The 19,710-nt window shown below is 41.6% G+C and overlaps 1 protein-coding gene across 3 annotated transcripts in view; it reads left to right on the top strand.

Annotated features, from left to right (window-relative positions):
• disc1 (DISC1 scaffold protein) overlaps positions 1-19,435 on the top strand; it is a 51,838-nt gene extending 32,403 nt beyond the window's left edge. For 2 of the 3 annotated variants that reach the window (XM_036573602.1, XM_036573603.1), the window contains 4 exons: positions 481-721; positions 6,376-6,420; positions 13,801-13,918; positions 18,766-19,435. In XM_036573602.1, coding sequence (XP_036429495.1) covers positions 481-721; positions 6,376-6,420; positions 13,801-13,918; positions 18,766-18,953 — 592 coding nt within the window. In that variant the 3' untranslated portion in view covers positions 18,954-19,435. Of the gene's footprint in view, positions 1-480; positions 722-3,231; positions 3,281-6,375; positions 6,421-13,800; positions 13,919-18,765 lie in introns of those variants that run through there. The other variant, XR_005007396.1, reaches the window with a different exon arrangement.
• The last annotated feature ends 275 nt before the right edge of the window (positions 19,436-19,710 follow it).

A 19,710-nucleotide genomic window follows, 5' to 3' on the forward strand; every position in this document is an offset into this window, starting at 1 on the left:
TTTGAATGTTTAGATCGTGTGATAATCTGAGACGGCGTCGGCGCTGCAGGACTTTCTTTTCTGCTTCCGCTGTCCTGCTGGGTTCTGTGTATCGAGTCGTGTTGTCAGGTTCTATCAGACCTGCGTTGGAGAAGATCTTGGGCGTCTTGATGCTCCACATGAACAGAGATGATAGATCGTTCTAATGTTCCTCATAGAAACTGTTAAATAGTTCCACACAGCTGATGTCTTCACTGTTTGAATGTGTTTGTGAAGAGCGAACAAGACTGAAGCTTCACCAGCTTCTCAGTCCACATTCTGGTTCCTGTAAACACCATTTAAGGTGGAGCGGAACGTTCTAGTAAGAAGCTGGTGAACAGGAAGCTGTCAGTTTCTTGGAGAGGAACACCGTCAATCACAGCTTCTCATTTTCATCACTGTTTAAAAAGCTGTATATGATTTCGACACTTTATCACAGCCTGTTTGATCTTTTCCGGTCAGCTGCGGAAGTCCGGCTCTGGAGCGAATCTGGGAGGCTGATCTGGAGGCGTGCCACCTTCTCCTGCGGGGTCTCCAGCTCCACACTCCCACCTACTCTGAGCCGGAGGATCTCCCCTCCCCCCCGAAGCCCTGTCCGCAGGTTCAGCCCTTCTCCAAGATGGAAGCCGACTGCGCCATGCTCACCGCTCTGGGGGGCTGCTGGGGTTCAGAGGTCAACCTGCAAAACTCTGAATTCACCAAGGTGACCCACCTCGTACATTTATATACACCTTACACATTTCTCACGCTTTAGGACTGTATTATTGGGTCAGGCATTTTTTTGTGCCCCAGTCCACTATTTTCCTATAAAGAGAGATAATAAATACACGTTATTATACAGTGTATGTGAAAAGGTGAATACAGTATATGTGAATGGGTGAATACAGTGTATGTGAATACATATTCAGTGCATCAGAATAAAAATAATCATACATATTTATGTCTTCCAAAGTCTAAAAGTGTGAAGTGGAGCAATCATTCAACCATATATACAGATTCAGTATAGAGATAGTTACCTAAATTTCTCAATAGATAGTTTTCTGGCATTATTTTATGTTTGAAACTTTTAAGATCATAATATAGGACAAAATAGTGCAACTTAAACTATAAAAATTAAAAAGTAAACTAATTGCATAACTTTGCTCAGAAAATTCAGATTTTCTCAAATGACACTCAGCACAATTCTGACACTTTTAAGAAAGAGATTTTGGCGGAAAACCATAAACATATTATTATTATTTATGTTTTTTTTTTGCACATTGTATCACACAAAGAATTACTTCACATAAAAATATATAGTGAAAATAGTGAAAAGGTCATTGAGAGGCTGTAGTGGCTTTAATGGTGCAGCAGTTACATTCAGGCGTCAGAACTGCTGCACCGTTTAAGGTGGAACGGGAAATGTAGCTAGTTAGCTACCGAGACGTCAGCACTACTAGTGATTTTTTATGATTGTTATGATGAAAAGGACCAAAATACACTGAAACGACTTTAAACTAAGATAAAACAGTGGTTATCGTAATTTTTTAACAGAGAAAATTCTCACATTTGTGGGTTTCTCTGGTCTCTTGTTCTCCATCTCGCCGGTTTTTTCTTTTTTTCTCATAACTCTCTGTTTGGAGTCTCTGAAAAACCTCCGTTTGGAGGCCCCAACACTTCACCCTACCCCTCTATCTCAACAAGAATCGGGACACCCTACCCCTAGACAAGAACCCCCAAACCGAGGGGTAGGGCTGAGTGGTAGGGCCAAGGGGTAAAATGGGACTGGGCCTAAGACAGTCAGCCATCACCACAGAGAAGTTCTGCTACTCTGTGTGAACAGTTGTACAGTGACAGTCTGTGATCAGGTCATCACTGATCAGGTCTGATCTGAAGCTGCACTCAGCGGTCAGCGTATCTCACAGCAGAGTAAACGCAGCTCAAAACCACAACATTATTCTGTCCGTTTTCCTTAAGAGAGCAGCTGAATTTGGCTTTTTACATTAGGAGAACATTTAAAATCTCCACATCAGAGTATTATACAGCGAAAGACCCAGCAAACTGCAAATAAAACGAGCTGCAAATGCAGAAAACACTTTCATCAAAATGACGACACGGTGCTACATTTCATAAACACGCTGCAAATATAGAAACGCTGATAAGCACAGCGGTTCCAAATCCTGGAGAACCTCCTGTTCTAGTGCTCTTCCTGCTCCAACTAACCAGCTCATTAACAAACCTTTACTGAACTGAAGTGGGTGTTCCAGAGCAGGAACTCTAAAACGTGCAGATCTTTCTATATGTGCCGAATAACACAGCATTACCGTTCTGTGACAGAGCGTTAGTTTAGGGCAGAGTGATGGTTCCCGTCGTAAGCTCAGGGGAACCGTGACCTTCAGTCCAGAACATGAGCAGATACAGCAACTTTGTAGTGACTGTTACAGAAGTTCTTATCCCGTTTAAAAGAACTAATGAAGCAGCTGTTTTTCTACTATATTCTTAAAATAAGATGTTTTTTAGTAAAGACATTGGTTCTTTATAGAACCATGAACACTCATGGAACATTTTGCATGCTTGAGTGGTTCTTTGCATGGTAAAATGGTTTTTCAGATTGATGGAGAGTGTGTTGGTTCTATATAAAATCTTTTTGAAAATGGGTTCTATATAGCACCAAAAAGGGTTCTGCTGTTGTATACAAGCTTTAACCCTTTTTGGTGCTCTATCAAACCATCTACAGCGCATTCTCCGTCAATCTGGAGAACCATTTCACCATGCAGAACACTCAGACATATGATATCAGATGTAGTTGTTGAGGTTTCTGTATTATTTTCTGTTAAATTTATGTTTCTGCTTTTACTTAAAGGCCGTTTTGACTGTAAATTAAACAAATAAAGTGCGTCTCTGAATTTTTACAGTCCTGTAAACTACAATGTTATTTATGTCCACCTGCTCCGCCTCTGCTCCAGAGAGGAGTTACAACACTGTATGTGCAGCTTAGAGACAATGAAATGGAGATCTTTGGAGATCTTTTCCTGTTTAAACACATTCTCGGATGAATATCTTCATTCTTTATAATGTTCTTCTGGCCTCTTTCGTCTGCTAACCTGTTCTCTCTCTGTCTGTCTCTCACTGATGCTTTTGTTTTTAACCCTGATTGATTAATCTGCGTCTCTGTTTGCTGCCACATGCCCGCGTCTCCTCTCTCTTTCTGCTGTTTCTCTTTGTTTCCTGAAGACTGGCCACTCCTCCTAACCCTCCTCCACTCCCACCCTGAACAGAGAAGGTGAGACGGTGTGGTTTTGTTCGTCTTCTTTCCGCCCACATCGCTGTCTTTGTTCGTTTGTAGCGTAATCTGACTCTGTGTAAGTGTACAGTATGAGAATGCAGCTCACAACCTTATTATTATTATTATCATAATTATCTCCATCTGACGGGGGATAATTAACTGGCATCATTTACATTCAAATCCAGGAGAGACTAGAAATAAATGTGTTTTACTGTAATTTTGCCCTGACAGCTGCAGTCAGACTGTTTGTGCTGCTGCTGGGGGGTTATTTTCTGCTTTAAATGAACGGCTCAGTGAAAAGAGAGAGTTTTCCACGCAGATCAAACGTCAATAGTCACCCAACTCCATTGTGTAAATAATAAATACATCCCCAAAACATCTCTCAGCCGCACAAGGTCTTCATTAAGGTGGAGCAGAGTTGTAGGTGTGGTTTAGGACACAGTCTGACTCACTGTGAGATATAAACATCAACAAAACATGAACAGTCAGCTCTGCGCTGAAATTTGACTAAACCTTTTTTGTGTGCAAAATAGTAAAAATGATATATATGTATGTTTATTTATTTATTTATTTATTTATTTATACACACTTAGTGTAGCTTTCTAACTCCAGGCAAAAACAGTGCTAAATGTTGTTTCTTCGAGGCTGAAATTGGCTTCTTATTCAGCAGCTTTTTGTTCAGATTTCCTGTTCCACCTTAAATGGAGCAGCAACTTTCCACTATTTAAGATGGAATGGGAAACTTGAATAAGAGGTCATTTGCTTTATACCTAAATAACAGTCGTTCACACTTCACCATCAGCTGCTACCCGGCTTGTTTGGAGGTGTCGTCTGATGGAACTGAGAGGAAATGCAATGCGAGGAAACAGAAGTACTCTGGTGTCTGTGCTAGGGTAATGCTAACCCCAAAAGACTGGCTCTTTCTTTATGTTCGCTGTCTCAGAAAAAGAGTGTCCCACTACAGATGAAGCAGAATAGACCGCGGGAGGTGATCGAGGGTCTGCTTTCATTTTCATCTGCAGTGTGGCAAACATCCCTGACTCAGACACTCAGCTAAACCGGCTGACGTTAGCATGGTCTGCTAATGGTCCGTGTATTCGTCGGTATGGGTGTGGTGGTTCTGTGCATGCAGTCGTACGGGAAGTACTCAATATGTGTGAAGACTGATAAACGTAACGCAGAACCAAATGTAGCCATTAGCAGGTTAGCAGTGGTGGTCCGCAGGGGACCCTCTCTCCTGAACGATCCGGCCTATCAGGGTTTCATACCTGCAGCAGCGTCATAACCCCTGACCCCGATCAGCTGAGGGGCTGGGTCTGAGGTGGACAGTGAGTGAGAGGGGAGGAAGCAGCTATCGAGGTCAGTAAAGAGAGAATTTAAAGACACAGGCTGGAGTTAAAGGAGTGAAGCGAGTCTGATTCTCTACACAGCCTGCAGTGTTTCTGCTCCTCTGAACAGATTCAGCACCAACACTCACAGACGTCACTGCGTTTCTGCTCCGAACTACAGAATCACAGCTGAAGCTGAACTTTCACAGATTAGTGAACGTTACTGACCCGTCGAGTGTGAATGACCCATTACAGGCTGCAGCAGCTAAAGCTTCCTCAGGGGGCGCTATACGACTCCAGGTGGAATAAACTGCACTACCCTGCACTACTGTCTGTTCAGAATGAATGAAAAGAAACCGAGCCTGATGCATTTGGGGAGTTTGTTGCTTTTCTCTGTTATATTGAACTCGTACCGAACCATGACTCCTGTGTACCGTTTCACCCCTATTGTTTATACCTTGCGTTATCATAAACTGCAGTATTATTGCTCAGTCAGTCAGAGTTTTATGAAAATAATCACACAATCACATCATTTTACTAGCATTTTGTTCATTTGACATTTTGTTCTTTTCAGTCGTTGTAATTTTAACACTGTTAAGCTACTTAAGCTGTGGCCAGTAGGGGGAGCAGTGCACCTCCTGCTCAACCCCAAACTACGTCTACAGGAACAAACATTGGCTCATGAGCGTCGAGTGCGACTTTAATGAATGAAATGACTCGCTGTCATATTTGCATGAATTAGGGAGTGCTTCATGTAAAGTATTATGTAAACGAGGGTTAGTTAGGGTGTGATATGTAAATGATATGTAAATAAGGTATTGATTCTGAAGCTGATTGATCTACTGCGCCCAAATCACAGTTCGCTTCACTGTCACACGACAGTCTCCTGAATCTGACGTGGACGGTCAGACTCGCATCTACTCAGCTTTGACGGATCAACGTCAGTGAGTTATACTGAGTCCTAAACCGCATCTACACGTCTGATCCACGTTAACGAAGAGCTGGAGTTTGAGCAGCTGAGAGAGGTTTTGGGTGACTGTTGACCTCTAGTGTTAGAAACGTTAGCCTAGGCGTTACAAACTAAAGAAGCTAATTTTGGACACCAAACTTGTCTTGGCTGATCGACCACAACTGTGGGAAGTGGAGAACCTGATTTTCACTGAACTGTTCATTGAACTGCTCCAAAGACGTCTAGAACAGTCATATCACAGAACCCACACTGCAGACGTTAGTTCTTTATTTTGTTTTTCTCTTGTGTTTAATGTTGATGAATTATTGTTTTCATTATCAGGATTTATGAGGAGTACATTCATTAAAAACGATGGTTCTCTTATGGTTCTTTAGTAAAAGCAATGGTTCTGTTTAGAAATATGAAATCTATATAGAACCGCTTCATGCATAAATGGTTCTTCAGATTGATGGAGAATATTTTGTATATGGAAAATGGTACCAAAAAAGGGTTCTGCTATTGTTATGATGTCGAGCTTGTATACAATAGCAGAACCCTTTTTGGTGCTATATAGAACCGTTTTCAAAAAAGGTTCTGTTTCAGATCATATACAACACATTCTCCATCAATCTGGATAAGCATTTCACCATGAAAGAGTTATATAGAACTCATGGTTCTAAATAGAACCATTGCCTTTACTAAAGAACCTTTGGAGAACCATCTTTAGTATGGTATAGAGTTTAATAACTCATGGAGTTTATGACTGTTGGGTGTATTGTTCTGTTAAAATGAGAAACGTTCTCTCTGTTCGACAGAAGTTGGAGGAGTTCCTGTTCTGCTTGGAGGACGGTCATCCTGAGGTACCGCCTTACTATTCTCTTTATTATTGTCCTCCACTGTTGCAGTTTGTTATGGGTTATACTGTCAGTTTTGTTTGTGTTTTTCCCTCATAAATCTTACTGGAAGTGAATATTAGAGCAGTGTAAACAGCCACTGACCCGTCTGATCAATAATGAGCTCTGATAGCGTAAACAACCGATCAATACTATCCTTCTGTTCAGCTACATCACCATCTTTACGCTGTGGCTGAAGGACGATCTCAAAACATTCGAAACATCCTCTATTCGTTTAATAATAATAATTAAGTATTAATAATATTGTGTTTGACTGAGATTTGAGGGGGCCAGCAAACACGTAGAGGGGGCACAAACTAACACGGGGAAAAATGTAATACAGATATTTAATGTAGCTAAAAAATGGTAAACAGAACGTGCTGGTGGTCATCTTCTCATGTTCCCATGGCAACGTCATCTCTGAATTTTGACAGCTGTTTCTCCAGATTCACTCTGAAGACAAAAGTAACGTCTTAGCAAATAAAAAAACATCCTAAATCTGGTCTAATATTTCTCAGTGAGGCTGTACTAAGAATATATTATAAAGATATATTATTATAAAGCCCCCCTTTACCCTGTTCATCAGTGGTCAGGACCCCCATGGACCCTCACAGAGCAGGTACTATTTGGGTGGTGGGTCATTCTCAGCACTGCAGTAACACTGACGTGGTGGTGGTGTGTTAGTGTGTGTTGTGCTGGTGCGAGTGGATCAGACACAGCAGTGCTGCTGGAGGTTTTAAACACTGTGTCCACTCACTGTCCACTCTATTAGACACTCCTACCTTGTCAGTCCACCTTGTAGATGTAAAGTCAGAGATGATAGCTCATCTGCTGCTGCACAGTTTGTGTTGGTCATCCTCTAGTCCTTCATCAGTGGTCACAGGACACTGCCCACAGGACGCTGTTGGCTGGATATTTTTGGTTGGTGGACTATTCTCAGTCCAGCAGCGACACTGAGGTGTTTAAAAACTGCAGCAGCACTGCTGTGTCTGATCCACTCAGACCAGCACAACACACACTAACACACCACCACCACGTCAGTGTTACTGCAGTGCTGAGAATGACCCACCACCCAAATAGTACCTGCTCTGTGAGGGTCCATGGGGGTCCTGACCACTGAAGAACAGGGTAAAAGGGGGCTAACAAAGTATCAGAGAAACAGATGGACTACAGTCTGTAACTGTAGAACTACAAAGTGCACCTATATAGTAAGTGGAGCTGATAAAATGGACAATGAGCGTAGAAACAAGGAGGTGGTCAGAATGTTACGCCTGATTTATTTATTTATTTATTTATTTATTTATTTTACTAATAATTTTGTCTTGTAAAAGTGTCTTGTTTCTTTGGCAGATTATTTGACTTGTTTTAAGCATCATTTCTTAAAGTGGACTGTGACCGTTAGTGCACACGTCCAGTACTTTTCAAATATGTTGTATAAATCAAGCAAAATATTTTGCTTATTTGTAAAAACAGACAGAATCCCTCTACTGGTATTGCGCCTTATTTGTTGTGGTTGTTCTTCTTCTGCCCACTGAGTGAAGAACAGTGAGCTAAATATCTGATGTAACTCTAATGTTTCATTCAGCCTCTCTCATTCCAGATTTAGCTAGAATGTTGTTTTACTTTTTTGATTGTCTTATTTTTAGTAGGACTGAATTCAGTGCAGCCATATGACATCATCACAGTGCAACCGTGGTGACCTATTAGTAGAGGAATTTCACCTGTTTGTAATATTTTGCATTATAAACACAAGCTTTCCATTTGATTTGAACATCGTATTCTGATTATTAGACATGGACGCTATAAGTCATGCGAGTCTCTGCAGTCAGGCTGTAAAATCAGCTAAATTATCTGCATTATTTCTCGAAAGAAGTAAAATGATCTGCCAAAGTGAATAAGACACTTTTCACCATAAACCACTTTAACCATAAATCACTCAAAACAAGTAAAAATAATCTAGAAATGAGCAACAATGCAGAGCCGCTGCAGGGGTCACAAAATGAAGCATAAAGGCAGGTTCTCCTGGACCCTGGCAGCAGCAAAAACAGGACAATCCATCTGCATCAACAGGGCATGAACAAATAGATCCCAGGGCAAAGAAATTCCCACAAACCGTCTTCAGAAAAAAATAAAAAGCCGTTATTGACTCGTGGCAAATGTGCCGATGTGGAAATGCCATGTTTTGTGTCCTGATGAAGGCCTGAGTGGCTCCAACGCACCATATGTCATTTTTTCTGTTTTCCTTCTTCCGTATCTTATACTAATGATCAAATCTCACTCTATGCCAGGGGTGTCAAACTCAACCAGTAAAAGGGCCTCATTAAAAATCTGCAGCCAGAGAAAAAATATTTTTATTTCATTTGTAATTAATGTTGTGCCGTAACCTGAACTGGCCACTGTTTATTCAAACTATGCAGTAAAATACAGACACTTTGTAGTAGAGCTTAAAATATTACATGGACCCTTAAAAGGAGCTCAGTCTTTTAAACCTGCCTGTTTGCTTGAACTGGACTGCTGCCATCCTTTCTTTGCAGGTTCATTAAGACTTGGGCTCAGTTTCTGAGCTGCTGAGCTGACGGTCAGTGTTTATGTTGGTTGAGCTGCAGCTGAAATGCAGCTGGTGATATGACTGATGTGGAATTGTGCAGAATTGTGTAGAATTGTAACCGCTGTCCCATAGACTGTTTTTGGGGTAGGAGAGTCAGAGCACATTATGTTGCAGTGCATGCTGGGGACTGTAGTGCAGTGCATTGTGAAACGCACTAATATTAATAGAAAATTAAAGTACCTTTGTGGGGTTTGACACATGGGCCCTACGCTGTCGACCAGAGGAGGATGGGTTCCCCTCTTGAGTCTTGGTTCCTCTCAAGGTTTCTTCCTCTTGCTCTTAGGGAGTTTTTCTTGCCACTGTCGCCACTGGCGACGCTCACTGAGACTCGGACCCGGATTTTTCTGTAAAGCTGCTTTGTGACAACACCTGCTGTAAAAAGCACCGTATAAACAAACTTTGACTCGACTGAAGACTTTTTACATTTTTTAAGACAGTGTGCAGGAATTTCTTTGCTCTGGGATCTGTTTGTTCATGTTTTTACTCCCAGCATGAAACCATTACTTTGTGTCTGGAAATAAGCTGAATAATCTTACATCCTTACGGCCATCTGATAATGAGAAACATTAGATCTGTGGATGTGTGTAGATTTAAGTTGTTTTCACTTGTTAAGATGTTTTTTGCAGTGTAAGTGTTTGTGATTAGTGGGTTTTACAGAATTCACTCCTGTATTAGTTTAGTCTCCTGTTGGTGTCTGTAATATAGCAGCGCTTAGAAGCAGATAAACAGCTCACAGTGAGAGCCAGACAGGCTAAAGTACAGCCTCCCACAGGGGGGAGGACTTAGACCCCCAGTGTAAACAATCAGAACTACACATGATGTGTAACAGGACATTTCATGGTTTGTATTGATTTATCAGATTTTCCCGCGTCTGTTAAACTCTCCCCTCAGTCTGGGAGTTGAGTTGTTTACACTCGGCTGAAGTGTTTATAAACGTCAGGAGCTGAAACTACGTTTGTCTTCGTTGTAGCAGAGACAGGTAGCTAAAATTATACACCACTTTCAGTAAATTTATTTTTAATATCATATGTTGTTGGGAGCTTCACACACAACAAACATCAGTGCTACACACTCACAAAGATGGTTCCTCAAGGGTTCTAGTAAATGCAGTGGTACAGAGTTCCACACTGTAAAAAAATGGCTCCTCACTTTAACCTAAAACTTCACTTCATGTGGCAACAAATAAAGTTTTATATGACCTAAATAAATACTTTGAATAAACAAAGTCGTTTGAGTTGAATAAAGCTAATAAAGCTAATTTGATCACTAAGGTTTTTTTAGGTTGAAGAGATTTTTTACACCGTATACAGAACCATTTCATGCTTAAATGGTTCTCTGCGTGGTGAAATGGTTCTTCAGATCAATGTTGTATTTGGTGCTGTATGAAACCTTTTTGAAAATGGTTCTATGTTGCACCAAGGGTTCTTATATTGTTACAAGCCTGACATCAAAACAATAGCAGAACCCTTTTTGGTGCTATATAAAGCCATATATGACACATTCTCCATCAATCTGCAGAAGCATTTCACCATGCAAATAACCATTTATGATTTTATGTAGAACTCATGGTTCTAAACAACCATTCCATTTACTAAAGATCCCTTAAAGAACCATCTTTTTTCAACCTTCATATAGAAAAATATAAAAGCATCGGTCAGCTGCTATTCCCTGCAACAACTAGTTACATTCAAAATGATATGTTAGAAATATGACACTTCAAATCAGCAAAATGATCTGCATTATTCCTCAAAACAGGTAAAATGATGACAAACAAGTAAAAATGTCTAGAAATAAGTTGAATAATCTTACAGTATCTTTACAATCATCTCATTCTGAGAAATATCAGTTGTTTTCACTTGTTAGTGTGAGTGTTTGTGATTTGGTGAGCTGTATATCCAAAATTATATATCATAATACAGCATTTTGGGATGAAGCTCTTCATATTATTAACCTTCCTTAAATACTTCTATTATTATTCAGTAAATAACAGTGAGTCAGGCTGTGCGCTCTGCTCTGCAGGTGTTCTGTGCTCCACTGGGGGGCAGTATTGCACCTGAACTGACAGACTAACAGCTGCAGGGACTGTACAGCAGTGAAGGGAACAAATGGCTCCATCACATTATTCTAAAATAAGCAGCTCCTCAGTGGAGGAGTCAGACGTTAGGGATGCACTGTAAGAGCGGAGGAGTGTTGAGCTGAAGGCGCTGCTCGGGAATAAGAGGAGCTCGATTCCTATAAAAGCTTTTTACGTCCAGCTTTATGTACATAATCACCGCTATCATGGAGGGAGATTATTATAGGGATTTGGGAAGCGATGGCCGGATTAAAGAGCCGAGCGGATGAGTTTGGGTGAGCCAGGTAGCAGGACGGTGACGACGGGCGAGCAGGGAGGAGAGAATGTGCTCTCTTTCTCTGTATCTCTCTCTCTCTCCCTCAGTTCTCTCTCTGTATCTCTCTCTCTCTCCCTCTCTCTCTCTCTCTCTGCATCTCTCTCTCCCTCAGTTCTCTCTCTCTGTCTCTCTCTCTCTCTCTCTCTGTATCTCTCTCTCTCCCTCAGTTCTCTCTCTCTGTATCTCTCTCTCTCCCTTTGTATCTCTCCCTCTGTCTCTCTCTCTCTCTCTTTGTATCTCTCTCTCCCTCAGTTCTCTCTCTCTCCCTTTGTATCTCTCCCTCTGTCTCTCCCTCTGTCTCTCTCTCTCTCTCTGTATCTCTCTCTCTCCCTCAGTTCTCTCTCTCCCTTTGTATCTCTCCCTCTGCCTCTCTCTCTCTCTCTCCCTCAGTTCTCTCTCTCTCTCTCTCTCTCTCTCTCTCTCTCTGTTCCTCCCTAATGACTTTAATTGAATGATTTCCACATTGCTGCTGCCCACCTGCCTGCCATGCTGACACAAAGGAAATCAATGTGTGCCCCCCCCACATCCGCCCCCCCCCCACCCCCGTCTCTTCCCCCTGAATTTCACACCATTTTACTTCTTCACAGCGTCCACAGTATTGCAGGAAAGAGGAGCTAAACCGGAGAGACGCACTCTAATAAGCTGCCAGACGAGCCGCTCTGTGTGTTGTGAGGGTCACTGTGCCACTCTGGGTGAATATAATAGTCCCGCCCCCAGCAGATCTGACTCATCACAACCAATAGCAACAACACACGCAAGCCAATGCTCCGCCCACAAACGAGGAGTAAATATTGTTGGGCTAGCGTTCACTTTCAGCACTTTATAAACAGGCTGGTTGTGCGGGGGCCAAGGGCTGTAAAACAAACTGCAGAAATAACCCAGATTATATTAATCCTGTGCTATGAAATGTACAGTTGAAATAACCTAGGTCATTTTAATCCTGTGCTATAACCCGAGCCGTAGGAATAGGCCCAGGTAATATTAATCCTATGCTATAAAATGATCTGTAGAAATAAGGTTATATTAATCCAGGTGCTGTAAAATAAGCAGTAGAAATGTCCCAGGTTATATTAATCCATCCCTATAAAACAAGATGTAGAAATAACCCAGGTTATAATAATCCCAGGCTATATAACCTGAGCAATAGACATAAACCAAGTTATGTTAATCCAAGTGGTTTAACCTGAGTCATAGAAATAACCCAGGTTATATTAATCCCATGCTATGAAACAAACCACAGAAATATCATATTCAGCCCAGAGTCAGCAGGTCTCTGATAAGCTCTGTTCTCAGTGTGATGTTGAGTTTCAGCTCCTCCCCGTATTCATTGTTACCCTCTCCTCAGTGCAGCGCTGTGTTCAGTCAGACGCCGTGCTCCCCCCGCGGACCCCAGCCTCGCTCAGAGGCGCTGTATTATAATTTACTCTCACTGTAATATGACTGATTATTAGAGACGCACCGAGAGACACGGGGGGGGCTGACAGTGGAGCTCAGACACAGACAGAATCACAGACAGAGCAGAGCAGTGCTGCTGTACCGGGGACTGAGACAGTCTCAGCCGCAGAAGCTCCGCCCACACACAAATGTTGTGCACACAAATTGGTCTCTGATTGGTCAGATAGGCTGTCCCCGATTGGTTAGATGCCTGTCTCTAATTGGTCAGAAGCCTGTTTGTGATTGGTGAGATGACTGTCCCTGATTGGTCAAAAGTTTCCCTGATTGGTCAGAGCGCTGTCCCTGATTGGTCAGATCACTGTCCCTGATTAGACAGAGGGTTGTCCCCGATTGATCAGATGACTGTCCCTGATTGGTCAGATGACTGTCCTGGGTTGATCAAAAGGCTGTCCCTGATTGGTCAGATGACTGTCTGTGACTGGTCAGATGACTGTCTGTGACTGGTCAGATGACTGTCCCTGATTGGTCAGAGGCCTGTCCCTGATTGGTCAGATGACTGTCCCTGATTGGTCAGATGACTGTCTGTGACTGGTCAGATGACTGTCCCTGATTGGTCAGAGGCCTGTCTCTGAGAGCTGTTTATGATCTAAAATCCTAGAGCAGGTTAGGTACACAGTTGCCATGGTGATATAAACATTAAACTGTGGTGTAACCCATTAAAATATGATCACTGACAGAAAGTTGGGTCAGAGTTAAACCTGCCAGCTAGATAAGCAAGAAATCCTGCTTTCTGATAAACTCCCTCACTGTCCAAACTGAAACGGCTCGTTATCAGAGTTTTACCTCCTGCCTTAGTGAAGCGTGAGAGAGGAGATTCTCCACTCCAGCTTTGAACTGACCATGCTGACCTAACGGTCGTAACCTGCTGCTGCTGGTCTTTGTTTTTGTTTGCAGGATCTGCACAGTGAGGCGGTGGAGCTGACCGAGCGCTGTGAGCTGATCAGTGAAAGACTGCTGTCTTTAGAGGAGCAGCTACAGACTGCGCTGCAGAACAGCGACCAGGACATCACTGATATCCTTGCTCTGCCCGTCTGAGTGTTTATACAGAATCGTGTTCATCAGATACTCTTACAGAATCTCAGATAGACATCGCTCAGCTTTACAGACTTTAATGTTCCTCTCTTTTAATTCCTATTAAAGAAACGCTTCTGCAGAAAATCACATGTGCACAGTCTTTCACTTCCCCCAGATCTGGTCCATCAGCCAAGACATGTTTGGTGTCCAAATTTAACTTCATTAGTTTAGCGCTGGAGCGACAGGGCTAATGATGCTAACACTAGAAGTCAATAGTCACCCAAATCTCACTGCACGTTTTGTCCTTACGTTAAATAAAAAAGTAGCGACTGTACTTTTTACAGATTAATGAAAAATATGGGAGATAACATCCCAAAAAACTCTACGAAGCTCTTAAAAATGTTTTTTCAAGAGTTTCTTAGTAAAGGCAATTTTGTTTATAGAACCATGAACACTCAAAGAACCATTTGCATGCTTAAATGGTTCTTTGCATGGCGAAACAGTTCTTCAGATTGATGAGAACATTTTTCAAAAATGGTTTCAAAAAGGGTTTTACTGTTGAATTTAAGCTTGACATCGTAACAATAGAAGAACCCTTTTTGGTGCTATACAGAACCACATACAACACATTCTCCATCAATCTGAAGAACCATTTCACCATGCAGAGAACCCTTTAAGCATGCTGGTGGTCCTTTGAGTGTTCATGGTTCCACATAGAACTATAGTCTTTACTCAAGAACTCTTGCAGAACCATCTTTTTAAGAGGCTGGGATCTTTACATGCCTGGAAAACATGCCCAGTTTTAGGGATGAATTGAAAAAGGATTTGGGTGACTATTGACTTCTAGTGTTAGCATCATTAGCCTTATAGCTCCAGTACTAAAGAGGCTAAATTCGGACACCAAACATGTCTTGGCTGATGGACCAGATCTGGGGGAGGCTGGGTAACTGTGTGCATTTGATTTTCCACCTGACAGACTAAAGACAGGCACATGAGGAAGAACCTTATTTTATTCAGAGCAGACTCTCCGTTTGCTCACACTGTCTGTTATTAATGAATGAATATGATAAATAAGCTGGACAGACAGATGCAATTTCAGCTCCATCAGGGATGAAACAAAGTCCACTGTCAGGCTGATGTGGCCAGTAAAGACTCTGTCCATACAGACTCTGTCAAAACAGTCCAGAGCAGCAGTGCAGGCATATTTAGTGATAAGAGCTCCATTCGAGGTGGGAATTAAAGATGAGCTCTCAGGGATTAGGAGAGAGCGGGCGGGGAGGAGGAGGAGTGGGCTGCCAATTATTCTTATTATTATGTGTGATTAGAGTAAAGACACAGGGGTAAGTTAATGGTAGATTATACTGTCACTGCAGTGACACTGTAATGTCTAATCCGTCTGTCTGTCTGTCTTCGCCTGCCAGGAAACATTACACTGACTCTCTTTCTCAAACAACACATCAGAGTCTATTTACTGTACTGATCAGATCTGATTACTGGATAATACATTTTTATTCACAGCAGACAGGTACAAAAATACGATCTGGTCCAGAAAATTTACAGTACTGTAACAAAAATCAGAGACCAACTTCATTTATTTAATTTCCAGTCAAAACAGCCTAAAAGTACAAGTTCTAGATTTTTCAGGAGATTTTTGTCAGAAGATGATGGATAATCAGCTTGAATAAGGAAGGAGAAAGACAGAGTTTCCAAAACTTATTAAAGCTCCAGAGAAAATGTGTCTCCTAACAACCACCTGGAAGACCTGGTCGACCCTAAAACTGACCCACATCAGATAAACAGCACTTAAAGCTTTCATCTCTGAGAGAGAGGAGAAAATCAAGCTGATCAGATCTGAAAACATCCACAGGTGTTTCTGTCCATCCTTCCACTGTGAGAAGACGACTCAGCGCTGTGGGTCTGAAAGGATGTGTAGCTGATCAAGAAGAACCTCACTGAGAAAAGGAGACGGACACATCAAACAAAGAAGCTGAACGATGGACTGACCACCCCAGAGTCCAGATAACTTGTACTTAACGGCCATTTTGACTGGAAATTAAATAAATATGTGCAAAACTTTAAATTTGGAAAAGGAGAAACAAACAACCAATCAGAACCACGACAAGAAAAGTCAGCTACAGTTCTTGATTCCTAATATTTATGTAAATCTCTTTTATAGGTTCTAAATAACACAATGTTCCATGACAAAGTGTTAGTTTAGTGTTTAGTTCAGAGTGATGGGTCCCGTTGTAAACTCAGAGGAACCGTGATCTTCTGTCTAGAACACGAGACTTTGCAGTGACTGTTAAAGAAGTGGTTATTCTGTTTAAAGGAACTCAAAGCAGCTGTTTTTGTACTGCACTCTTAAAAAAAGATGGTTCTTTAGTAACGACACGCATGCTTAACTGGTTCTTTGCACGGTGAAATGTTTTTTCCAGATTGATGGAGAATGTGTTGTATTTGGTTCTATATAGAACCTTTATGAAAATGATTGTATATAATGCCAATAATGGTTCTGCTATTGTTACAAGCTTGACATCGTAACAGTCACAGAACCCTTTGGTGCTATATAGAACCACGTACAACACATTCTTCATCTGAAGAACCATTTCACCATGCAAAGAACCATTTAAGCATGAAACGGTTCTATATAGAACTCATGGTTCTATATAGAACCATTCTTTTTTGTGTAGCTAAAAAATGCATTAAAAAATATGTTCTGTATAGAATCATGAACACTCAAAGAACCTTTTTGCATGATGAAATGGTTCTTTGCATGGTGAAATTGTTCTTCAGATTTATGAAGCGCTGTAGATGGTTCTGTAGAACCTTTTATAAAAGGGTTCATTTGGTACCAAGAAAGGTCTATTGTTACAAGCCTGACATTCTCCATTGGAGAACCATTTCGCCATGCAAAAACCCTTTAAGCATGCAAAAGGTTCTTTGGGTGTTCATGGTTCTATATATTTACTAAAGAACCCTTGAAGAACCTTTTTTTTTTTAGAGTATATGGTTTTGAAATGTTAAGCATTTTAATGTAGTTTATTGCTGTAGCTTATAAACCGCTTTGTCCGCCTTTCATTTGGGGTTTGAAAAGGGAATCAGTTTGTAATGGTTTCTGGGTAAGTTCTGCTGCTGGTGTTCTCTCGTTTCCTCGCCCTCTGAGGGCTCATCTACCACCCTTCACTCCAGCTAGTAAAGTAACGGAGCAGCGTTTAAGGTGGCGCTGAGGATCCCCTGAGGGGAAATGATGAGGCAAAGAGGACGAGAGTTTAGACACATTCAGTGACTAACAGACTAACAGCTCTTTCTGCAGGAACCCTGCTGTTTCAATTGAGGTCAGTTAGAACAGAGCTCAGCCAAGCTGGCCTTCATATCTTCACAGACATGAGAGCTGCTATTTCCTCCTCCATTCTGCTGGCAGTGAAGGTTAAGAAAGCCGCTGCAGGCTGGAAGAGTAAGAATCTCATTTAGCGCAGAGGTTGAGCAGACAGACAGATAATAGGGATTCCTGCCAAAGGAACTTCATTACGTTTGTCCGATCAGCCAGAGGGGGATCTCACTGATCCCTCTTCATAATTCATGATGCACATTTTAACGCCTGGTTAATTATGAATGAGGACAATCTGGGTCCATTTGGAGAGCAAAACGAGCTGCATCAGTCCCATCTGCCACGAGAGGTGTACCTTTAATTTGCTACTGAAGCCTGAGACTCTTTCCCCTCATTTGGCCGGTTAAACAATCTGAAAGTGATGAGAAAAGTCTGTTCTGTTCCCCAGAGACAGCACGAGGTATTTAGGCCACAGTGCTCCATCTGAACTGGGCTCCTCAGAGTGAAACTAACCATTCTGTCATGAGAAGAATTAGTGGTTCAGCTTAATGATTGAGGAATGAGCTTAAGGAGCTGAAGACAGTGGAGGACTCCCTCATGCATGGCATTTTTTGGATGATCTGCTATGAAATTACAACCCTCCTTAAAAAAGTATGTGGAATGCAGATACGAAGTGATAAGTAAATTATTTAGGTCATTTAAGTTCATTCACAAATTGATGTCTGCAATACTTTCCAGAAAAGGATCCAATTAAGGCTAAAACATTGTGAAATGTTCAAAAACATCCTAAACAGGTGATGCACTCATGTTTGGGTATAAAAAGAGCATCCTAGAAAGCACTGCACTGACCGAGGATGGGTTGAAGTTCACCACTTTGCCAAAAAAAAAAAAAATGCATCAGCAAATAAACCAATTTTTCAGACGATTCAGGGAATCCAGAGAAGTCTCTGTGCATAAAGGGCAAGGCTAAAAACCACAACTGATATTTGACGCCTCAGATGGCACTGCATTAAAAACTGGCATGTTTCTGTGATGGAGGTCACCACATGGGCTCGGGAATATTCTGACAAACCCATTATCAATAAACACCGTCTGTCTTTGGCTCGGCAAATGCAGGTTAGGACTGTACTCAGCTCAGTGGAAGTCACATATTAACAAGGTCCAGAAACGCCGCCGACTTCTCTGGGCTCGAGCTCATCTGAAATGGGACTGATGCTCAATGGAAGTGTTAATGACTTAACAAGGTTACAGTTTGTTACTTAAAAAAGATATTTCATTGAATGCCAGGGCTCGTCCGCATCAAACTGAAAATAGCACATATTATTTTACCTAATAAAACATCACATAATATGTGCCGTTCTCAGTTTGATGCAGGTTAAACAGTAGTTAGTAATCAGCTTTGTGATTTTATCAGCATACGTTTTTAAATTGTGTCAGTTATTGAGACAGAATGGTCCTCTTTTCTTGCAGTAATGAATGAATCTGCATAGTTTTTCTCCTTAACTTCTCATGTTCACTGTCCTTGGAGAAGGAGGTGCAGGAGGTGAAGGCCACTCTCCAGGACATGCTGTCGCAGCTGAAGAAGAGTGCGTTTGATGAAGAGGAGGAGGAGCAGGAAGATGAAGAGCAGTTTCATGATGTGGAGGATGGAGAGACATTAGAAGTAGAGGAGGATAATTACTTCAGTGACAGCTGGGAGATTTAAAGGAGCAGCGTATTGGGTAACACTCTACTGCAGGGCGCCGTTCATCAGGCTACATTAGCCTGTCATGGCGACTGACTTAATCCTTCATGAACATTAATTAAGGCTTATTCTAATAGACGTCTGTCATAAAGGCTGCTGTTGTCAACTCTGATGTCAAGTTCACGTAACACCTGTACAGGTGACTGATTTTAGTCTGACAGTGGGTCGTCATGACACTTTCGGCTGATGACCGACTGGCTATGTAGTTTAGTGTATATAACAGTGATGTAATGCTGATGATGTGAGAGCTTAAATATTATAAACATTCACATGAAACTCATTATTTCATACAGTTCACTCCACAGTCCATAGTGACACGCATTCCATTTAATTCTGATACTCGAGCATCTGCAAGAGTTCATAAGCAGAAATCTGATTAACTACACACTTAGAAAAGATGGTGCTTCAAGTGCTTTTTAGTGAAGAAAATGGTTCTATTTAGAACTATGAACACTGAAAGAACCCTGCATGATTGAAGGGTTCTTTGCCTCATGAAGTTGTTCTTCAGACTGATGGAGAATGTGCTGTAGATGGTTCTACATAGAACCTTTTTGAAAAAGGTTCTATATAGCACCAAAAGGGGTTCTTCTATTGCTACGGTGTCAAGCTTGTAACAATGTGAGAACCTTATTGGGTGTTATATAGAACTATTTTCAAAAAGGTTCTGTATAGAACTGTTCATTCTCCATCAATTTGAAGAACCCTTTCATGATGCAAA

This window comes from Colossoma macropomum, unplaced genomic scaffold, assembly GCF_904425465.1.
Source record: "Colossoma macropomum unplaced genomic scaffold, Colossoma_macropomum, whole genome shotgun sequence".
NCBI lineage: Eukaryota > Metazoa > Chordata > Actinopteri > Characiformes > Serrasalmidae > Colossoma > Colossoma macropomum.